Genomic DNA, 10,149 nt, shown 5'->3' on the forward strand with positions numbered 1-10,149 from the left:
ACGCATATTGTAGTGCATGAGAACAAAACTTCGAAATCTCGCTGAACGCATTAGTTCAAGGCTTACAGTTTTAATTATCTTACAATTTACAGTTGGAAGTGAACTAGTTATTGACCTGATTAGCTTGTACAAAACTACTGATGTTGCAAAAATAAGACTAAGAATACAGAATACTTTTAACCACAAACCTAGTTTTTATACAATTGTTGGACTAACAAATTTCTTGTTAGAAAACAACAGTAAGTTAAGTACACATTTAAGTGTTTGTTACATTTTATAGCCTATATTTGCATGTCATTTTATTAAAGTACGTTTTTTTTATGTGCTGAGCCAGTCTTTCCAGTTTTATTTATATCTTAACTCAAAAGGTTTCAACAGAAGGATTTGTTCATATAACATGCACTTTGCATATTGGCGATACTCGGATGTAAACAGCAGCATGGACTGCATGGTTAATATACTACTGAATACGCTGTCTGCTAAATGATGCTGTCTAAACCACGGAAAATATGTGTAGAAGCTGCTAAATCATAGATGAGGATTTAGTAAGCAGGAAAGGGCACAATTTTTTTTGACAAAGTAAAGTTAATAAGTAGTAAAGATACGTACAAGCAATATTAATTAAGATATTAGCCTAATATTTCACCTACTTTTTCACCTAATATTTCACCATACTTGATCGGAAATAAGAACAAACACGAATGTTGTCAAGATTCTTGATCTGGAAATCCTGGTTCAGTTTGGCCAACCATAAACACCTTTTGTTCCTCAGACAATTTTTTGCAGGCAGTCTTATCCTTGAAATTTTATACATTTTGGCAGTCTATAGTACTACAAATGTTTTTCTCAGTCTGACCAATTAGTACAGCATGACAATAAGTGACCATTTTCAGCAGCAATAATCAGTAAAATATGCAAGTTTTGTTCGGTTTAGCAGCATTGTTCATGTTTCGTGCTGCCTATATGGCCAACTGATGACACGTAGTGAAAACACTCTATGTCATTTGCTTGATTTATGTAAAATTTACACCTAATAACATGAAAAACATATCTTTTTTTTGACTATTGACAGTATTTTCTGATTTATGAAATGATAAAAATGCAACTGTAATACGTAAACAAAAGTGAACAAGAAATTTTAATCTGGCTTTGTCCAATATTCAGATTTTAATTCTGGAAATATATGCAAATTAGTGCATTTTAATTAAATACCACCTCATTTGCATATTTAAATAGAACATTTCAGAAAGCTTGTATTATAAAAAAAGCTTTTGTACTGTGATGAAATAGCTGGAGAAGTATTGTGATATCTATTAGTTTTTGTTTTTTATTTTTTTTACTGCAAACAAAATATATTATATTTAAGATATTTGACCATATTTGCAACTTTGCCAATTACCTGTATTAATATGTATTAAACTTTGTAGGACCTACATTATTTATAAACAGACTTCTCTAATTGCATTGAGCATGCATTTCCAATTTAAGCACTGGTTCAGTTTTGGTTCACTGAATATCACATACACTAAGGTGATGATCATTTGGCAATTTATCCAAATTTCAGACTGCAATCACATGAGTAACACATGGCCCATGAGCTGACATGACTAAAAATGAGAGGCGTGATATCTTATCCATCTTATTTCTCTCTCTCGCTCTCCCTGTCTCTCTTTTTGCTTTTTCACACAATTTGTATGTTTAACTCTAAAAACAATGCTTTTTTATCAATTGCATGTTGCTATTGTAGCATATGATTGCAGTGTCAATGCATGCAGGAAAGGATTGACACTGCAGTCAAGGTAAGCAGGAACATCATGTTCAGATTAGATCTCTCTTTGATCTTTCCTCACCACTGTGAACTTGCCACCAATACTGTGTATACAAACATGAGAAGGCAGTGCTAAGAATAGCCACTACATAAGCTGCTTGTCACTGACTGTGAATGAATGCATGACTCTCTGGTTCATGTGTTGGTATGCACTAATATGCCATTCTGGATGTGTCTGTGGAACGTAGGAGAAGGAGCTTCTTCTGGAACGGGAGAAGTAGGCACCACCCCTCTTCTGAGGCAATCTTACCCGTCCATTTCTCATTCCACCACCCCAGGCCTAAAACAGGTGATCTGTAAGATGTGGTAGTTTTAAGCACTAGTCTGCAGAGAGAAGAACGCTCAATCGGTCAGTAATCAGAGGCCTCCTACAGATATAGCAGCACTGTGGTGTCTTCAGCATTTCTTCCAGACACTTATCACACACGCTTTGAGCCAAAAGATTCAGAATGTCTGATTCCACCTCAATTATGGAGTTTAGCGGGACGCATCAAGCCTTCCGAGACCGCTGGGCGAAGACAGATGATGAGATGTGCAAGCACAGCATGTCTTTCGACTTGCACAATACTCTGAGGAAAGAGTTCTTCGCCAGCTACCTGTACCTCCTCGAGCAGATTCCTCTGGGTAAGATGTGGGAGTGCATGGCACAATGAAATGTTTGTATGAATTATGACCCCTTTTCCTGCAAATGTTTTTGTGATAAGAACGGTAAGGCAGACATGTGGAGTGTGGAGTTGTGTCAAACTGAAGCCACAATAAATATGTGACCCTGGACCACAAAACCAGTCATAAGTAGCCAATATTTTTAGCAATAGCCAACAATACATTGTATGGTTCAAAATGACATATTTTTCTTTTATGCCAAAAATCATTAGGATTAGGAAGTAAACATCACGTTCCAGGAAGATATTTTGTAAATTTCCTACCGTAAATATATCAAAACTTAATTTTTGATTAGTAATATGCATTGCTATGAACTTAATTTGGACAACTTTAAAGGCGATTTTCTCAATACACTGATTTGAATGTATAAATGATGTATACATCTCAGTTTAAAAAAAATTACTGGTTTTGTGGTCCAGGGTCGAATATATAGTTTGCACCCACTAATATTCATAATAACAAAATAATCAAAAGTACATTTACTGTTGCACAATGCCTAAACTACAGTATCTTAGAAACAATTTTTTCTGAACAGTATAGAGTATATTTATTCTAGCAATCAGTGTACAGAACCATGTGGCTATTTTAAGCATAACCACACTTTACATACTTTACATTTCACTGAATAATAAAATATCAGCTGTGACTTGTTGGTGCATTAGCAGCAATGACAGCATATTTCAAAGTACTGCAAGGCTTTGGTTATGACTGTTGAGAAAATATTAAAAAACTTAAGTAAACTAAATAATGTTCTCCTTTAAGCAATTAATATTCTCTGATTATTTGGAGTTTTAGAGTTTTGTTCTTTTGCTGACAGTGGTCTCTTAAGAATGTTAGCTTGTATTTTCACTTGTCCACACAGTTTAAACTGTAAAAGCAATAATCCAGTCTGTCAGTGTTACTGCAAGTTATTAGTTGGATTCAGAAGCCAGATTTCTTTCAACAGACTCTGTCGCACCCATTTGTATTGTTACCGATGAGTTTGGTGTGGTATGAAAAATATGAAACCATGGAGAACAACAGGTTTTACCCTTGGCCTTTACTCAAGTAAATAATCTTCATAAAAACATACTTGATAGCTGCAGTAAAATTATATTTAAAGGAATAGTTCATTATTTGAGGAAAATAAACATGTCGGAAAGAGGTTTTTTATTTAAAACTGTGAACTCTACTCAGAAAAGTAGCCCTACAAAATATCTTCAAGGTAACTAAAAGCTAGCAATAACACCTGCTATTATAATGGAAGAATGTAGTTTTTAACCCTATAAAATGTATAGTGCTGGTGGGAAGAGTAAAACACATAAACTTGCACATTTACCCCCTCGGGCATGATGGAAAATGGAAATGCATCATTTATGACATCAGCTGTGATAGTTCACCCAAAAAATAAATATGCTGTCATTATTTACTCACCCTCATGTCGTTCCAAACCTTTATGATGTTCTTCCTTCTGTGGAACAAAAAAGAAGATATTTTAAAGAAACAACATCTTTTTGGTGACCTTTGACTTCAACTGTAAAGGAGAAAAACACTGATACATTTCTCAAAATATCATATTTTATGTTTCACAGAAAAAGTTTGGAATAACATGAGGGGTAGTAAATGGATATAACTGGATGACAGAATTAGAATTATTCTCTTTCACAGAAAAATTAGTATGATAGGGATACACTGTAAAAAAACAATTTGTTGAGTCAACTTAAAATAATTTGTAACCTGGCTGCCTTAAAATTTAAGCTTAAAAGTTCAGTCAACTCAAAAAAAAGTTTATTCAACTTGAAATGTTAAATTATACTAATTGACACCTTAGATATTTGAGTTGAATCAACTTAAAATTTTCAGGCAGCTGGGTTACTTACCCATCTGTTAAGTTTAGCAAACACAAATATCTAAGTTGTTACTTAGTACAACTTAACATTTCAAGTTGACTAAACTTATTTTAGTTGACTGAACTTAAAATTTTAAGGCGGCAGGGTAACAAATTATTTTAAGCTGACTCAACAAATTGTGTTTTTTATTTTTTACAGTGTAGTTCACTCAAAAATGAAAATTCTGTCATTAATCACTCACCCTCATGCCGTTCCAAACTCATAAGACCTTCGTTCGGAACACAAATTAAGATATTTTGGATGAAATCTGAGAGCTTTCTGACCCTCCATAGACAGCAATGTAACTGAAATGTTTCCAGGCCCAGAAACAAAGTAAAGACATCGCTAAAACAGTCCATGTGACAACACTACGTTTCTGGGCATGGGAACATTTCAGTTCTATTGCTGTCTATGCAGGGTCAGAAAACTCTCAGATTTAATAAAAAATATCTTAATTTGTGTTCTGAAGATGAACAACGAATTTTACAGGTTTGGAACAACCTGAGGGTGAGTAATTAATTACAGAATTTTAATTTGAACTCTCTTTAATCTCTGCTTTGGCCGAAATGTTTTCTAATGCTAGCAGCTTGTTATAATGTTGCCTCATGACCAATAAGGCGAAGCAGATGAGTGAGTGTTAAGCTATAAAGAGGGCCATCAAAAATATACAGGACCAAAATAAAGTAGTGCACAGGGAACCACTGCCCAGTGTTACTATTTTTGACTTTGAACTAGTAAACTTGTGGTTCACATTTCAAACCTTGCTCCCAATTTCAGTATCACCATCCATTTGCCCTGCCAGTTCTCTCACCTATATCCGTCAGTAAGGCCTTCCCGCTAATCATCTGGTGATCTGATGTCAGACTCGAATTTTCCAAGCATGGATTGACTTAATAACTGGTCTGTCCTTTAAGTGACCAGTCATTTGAAATGCTGACAAGAGTATCGTATGTTGAGTTGCTTCATCTAAACTCCCAAATGTGCCAACAATAAAGCATTCCTTTGCACTGTAGTACAACACTGTCAATACCAACAGTATCTTGATGCTTTAATCCCATTTGCTAAAAGTTACTCCATAAACAGGTACTATTAATAACGTTACCTTTCGAATAACTACTTATAACTAAATGTTGTTGTGAGAAGTAAATGAGAAGATACAATTGCATTGAAACTTCATCTCATAAGTGTACACTTTCCCTTGAGATGCTTTGATACCACAGCTGACCTTTATATTTCAACTACAACACAATATTAGATTTCTAGTAATTAAAATAATGACTTATCTTTCTCTCTAGTGTGTGAAGAATCCAAAATACTCACAATAAACTTTTTAGTATCTATATTTGACTGTCTATATGTTTATTGCCTTACAGTGAAACTCTATGCCGTGACTTGTGAGTACATTAAAGGGGAGAAGCAGTTTTACTACAGAGCACAGAACTTCTACAAAGATGTCCCGGCTTCAGAGGAGGGCATGATGGGAGATTTTGTGGAGATATCGGAGATTGACCTTGAAGGTTCAAGACAGTTCCTGAAGAAGTTTGTTGTATGTAATTTACACTTTCTCTTTCTTACTGAATGCGTATTCGATTTTTAAGTAAATAAAAAAGATGATTGAAGTATGTTTACAAGAAAATACTTTTTCAGTCTTTCTACTTCAAATTTTCATGTTTAATTCAGTGTGTTACTTGGTTGACAATTCAAATTGGTTGAGATATTAAACGAATTGTGATACAGCTGGAGGTGGGTTTATATCAGGGGTGTCAAACTCAGTTCCTGGAGGGCCGCAGCCCTGCAGAGTTTTGTTCCAATCTTGCTCCAACACACATACTATGCAGTTTTCAATTAAGTCTGAAGGACTTGATTAGTTGGATCAGGTGTGTTTAATTAAGGTTGCATCTAAACTCTGCAGGGCTGTGGCCCTACAGGACTGGAGTTTGACACCCCTGGTTTATATGAATGTATCTCTGAGAGGAACTGTCTTCAGAAAAGTTTAGATGGTATTTTCTTTTTATTTTGCTGCTGTTCCATAAGCGCCACCTGCTGTCAGAGAGTGAATTTGCGTTCTCATTCAGCCCGTCTGATTTTTGTTTTGTGCAGATATTAAGTAGCATAATTTCACAAAGCTAAAGTCTGTTTTTGCTTCAAGCTAAAGTCTGTTTTTGAAATTATACAATGTAATTTAAATAAAAAAAAGTTTCATGCTGCATATATTAAAATTCAGTGGTTGAGTAATTTTAAATGGAAAGAGCGCAGGAAAAGTCCTAGTTTAGTTATATGAAGAGATTTATTTATTTTTTCTTTTTTTCTTTAATTTTGTTTTAAATTTTCATTTTAGATTTGCTATTTGACCTACAGTTGAGGTCAAAAGTTATATTATGGTTATATGCAACTATTACAGAAGGATCAAAAGCTTAAGAGCCGGGGTTACAATTTTTTTAATTCGAACATCAGGGTAAATTTCACTTATTTTGTCTTCTGGACAACATGTAGGTATATTCTGTAACTTCTGAAGGGCAGTACTACATGAAAAAAAATATGATATTTTGGCAAAATAAGAAAACTGTACACATCTTCATTCTGCTCAAAAGTTTACACCCCTGGCTCTTAATGCATCGTGTTTCCCTCTGGAGCATCAGTGACTGTTTGAACCTTCTGTAATAGTTGCATATGAGTCCCTCAGTTGTCCTCAGTGTGAAAAAATGGGTCTCAAGATAATACAGTCATTATTGGGAAAGGTTCAAAAATATATGTGAAATATCTTATTCAGGTCAGTACTAAATAAACAATAACATGCATTTTGTATGTTCCCAGTTATTTTGGTAAATTAACTAACATTTTGCAGATGACATAAAAGGACAGAAAAAATAAAAGGACACCTTTTCATTTATAGTTTGCCTTAAATGTCATTTTGTTAAAAAAAAAAAAAATAGTGACTCATATTGCATTGTGAGTTGAAAGAATGGTTACATCCCTACTTTTCAGTCTTCCCACACATACTCTTTAGACACCTTAGATACTCTTAAAGTATTCTCACACATACTCTTTAGATAGTAAGGCCTCAGGATCAGAATGACCAAGCTGTACACGTCTCTGTAACGCTATTTGAACACGTGGTTAATTAACACATCTAAGTTGACAAATAGTGTTTGCTTCATAAATAGTGTTCAGCTGTTCTGCTGAATCTTTGACCATGAACTTGGACTAGCACTCATAATTCTTTATTTTTGAACATAAAAAACTGGAAAAATATTTTTATATTCATCATTTATTATGTGTTTTTATTGTTATTATTTATTATCCTGACAGGGTCCAGGAAAGGCTGGCACCAAGCGAGCACTAGACTGCGGCTGTGGAATCGGGAGGGTTTCTAAAGGTGTTCTGTTTCCTGTGTTTGATTCTATGGAGATGCTTGACATGATGGAAGACTTCATCCTCCACGCTCATGAGGTTTACCTCGGAGATTACGCAGACCGAGTGGAGGCCTACTACCTTTACAATCTGCAGGAATTCACCCCACCTACAAAGAGATACGATGTCATCTGGCTGCAGTGGGTTGCCTGTAAGTGGATTATTTTATGTTCTATGTATGTAACATATGTTTTGCTTTAATAATAATAATAATAATAATAATTTGACCTTTGTTTTCTGCCCACCTACATTTGCTTATTTTAGTAGGTCTAAACTATCTATGCCCATTTGCTGTAACGAGAGCAGCTGAATGCTAGTCAGAGTCTTTTGCTTCAGTATACAGTTTCATCTCCCTCAATCCAGTCTGTGTACACTTGACACTGGCAGCACAGATGTCTATATGAAACTGCTTAAAACCATATATAGACTTTCGACAGTATATGAATTCCTGGTGGTGACAGATTTTTTTTAAGACCTAACCAAAGTGACTCAGTCAACATATACAGCAAGTGTATATATATATCAGAGGTCGCTTCAGAAAAATCTGAAGGCCGTCAGAATTTGAAATCTAAGACTTTGTTTCATATCAAAAATAACACAAAGCTTAGCCTATTGCTATTTATTGGAAGAAAGGCGCACTATGTACTGTTCATTCATCAACTGAAAACAGCATAGACCAAAAGATCGATTGGGATTTAGGAATCGATATTGCTTCATCAAAATAAGAATCTATTAAAACTGAGAAATCTGTTTTGAGAAATGTGTTTGTTTGTTTGTTTGTTTACCCAGTCCTAGCATATTTTGTTGTTTTTAAACACTGCACTATCATCCTGTAGGTTCATGATTAAAAATGAAAATGTGAACAAAAATAAAAGCAATTAAATGTGTTATTATAATTAAAATATAAAAATAATAATAATAATAGATTATGACAGAATTTTTACGACCCTGTCCGTCAAAATGACAGACAATGTTAAAGTCTAGCGCAACCTCTGATATATATATATGCTCTATGGACATTGACTTTTTGCTTTTTTTCAAGAATTGCATGATTTATGAACCATTTTAAATTTCTTAGGTCATCTTACTGATAAGGACCTGATGGAGTTTCTAAAGCGTGCTAAGCAGAGTCTGAGGCCCAACGGTGTGATCATCATTAAGGATAACATGGCACGGCAGGGCTGCAAGTTGGACCCCATTGACAGCAGCATCATTCGACACCTGGACATCATGAAGAACATCATTCAGACAGCAGGTCTGACTATACTGGATGTGGAAAAGCAGGAAGGCTTTCCTGAGATTATCGTGCCTGTATGGATGATCGCCATGCGCTGAAGGAAAGACTTGGGTTAGAAGCAGATTTTTTTTTTTAGATGGATGTTATACACGCACTTATGTATAGTATATATTATAAAAGCATACTAATTTATTTTTTTATACCATTTGCCAGCTAATATCAAACTGAATTAATTTCAGTTTATGGAAATTTGTTGATCTGTTTTTTTTTTCCTCAGCAACTTTGCAGTAGAAAGCAGGCTATTATGTTTCTACTTCATATACACTATCAGTCAAATGTTTTTGGACAGTAAAAATTCAGCTTTGAAATCACAGGAATAAATTACATTTTAAAATATATTCAAATAGAAAACAGTTATTTTAAATAGTAAACATATTTCAGAATTTTACTGTTTTTGCTGTGCTTTGGATCAAATAAATGCAGGCTTAGTGAGCAGAAGAGACTTCTTTAAAAAAAAAAACATCAGAAATCTTAAAAAATATTTAAAAACTTTTGACTGGTAGTGTACATGTAAGATTAAAATCAGGTAGAAGTGGAAACGTGATCTTGGCTTTTGACAACAATCTGTAATGTAGATTTATTATTTTTTCAAATATAATTTCCATTTTTGTTAAAATTTAACAGCTAGATGTATATAATTGTATCACCCTTTTAAACAGATTTAGTATTTTGTATATGTACTGTAGTGTCATTTAGTAAGATATATTATTTATTTATTTTTTACAAGAAAATAATTCTGTTGTCTATATCTGATGTAACAGAGAATTAAGTTACCGCCATTCTGTCATTGTTATTTAGAGTACAGAAATCTTAATTATTCTGAGTAATAAATTAAAAAAAAACTTAATCAGTGACGTTTCTTTTATGTCTACCAAATACTGGAAGAATTATGTACTTAAAATGACATTTTCATTATTTTTACAGATAAATGGTCAAAATATTAAATGACTTACAGTACTAGAGGATCTTACCTTGATATGATAGTGGGATGGGCGATATGGGCTTAAAAATTTATCACGATAATTTCTGGTATTTATTGCGATAATCAATGACGATAATTCAGGGAAATCCTGTTTCTGTAG

General features: G+C 34.0%; 1 protein-coding gene across 1 annotated transcript; it reads left to right on the forward strand.

The window, feature by feature from the left end:
* Window positions 1–2,002: 2,002 nt before the first annotated feature.
* Window positions 2,003–9,561, forward strand: ntmt2 (N-terminal Xaa-Pro-Lys N-methyltransferase). Its single transcript, XM_051137905.1, has 4 exons — window positions 2,003–2,452; window positions 5,733–5,905; window positions 7,669–7,921; window positions 8,849–9,561. The coding sequence occupies exons 1-4, from the start codon at window positions 2,278–2,280 to the stop codon at window positions 9,103–9,105; spliced, it is 858 nt and encodes a 285-aa protein (XP_050993862.1). The 5' UTR covers window positions 2,003–2,277; the 3' UTR covers window positions 9,106–9,561.
* The last annotated feature ends 588 nt before the right edge of the window (window positions 9,562–10,149 follow it).

The sequence above is a fragment of the Labeo rohita genome, chromosome 20 (assembly GCF_022985175.1).
Source record: "Labeo rohita strain BAU-BD-2019 chromosome 20, IGBB_LRoh.1.0, whole genome shotgun sequence".
Classification (NCBI taxonomy): Eukaryota; Metazoa; Chordata; class Actinopteri; order Cypriniformes; family Cyprinidae; genus Labeo; species Labeo rohita.

What these genes read in the sequence shown, in the direction of transcription:
- ntmt2 (XM_051137905.1), top strand. Translation starts at nt 2,278, where the DNA reads ATGTCTGATTCCACCTCAATTATGGAGTTTAGCGGGACGCATCAAGCC. An exon ending in CCTCGAGCAGATTCCTCTGG is followed by an intron (nt 2,453 to 5,732) that starts GTAAGATGTGGG and finishes ATTGCCTTACAG; the next exon opens with TGAAACTCTATGCCGTGACT. An exon ending in AGTTCCTGAAGAAGTTTGTT is followed by an intron (nt 5,906 to 7,668) that starts GTATGTAATTTA and finishes TTATCCTGACAG; the next exon opens with GGTCCAGGAAAGGCTGGCAC.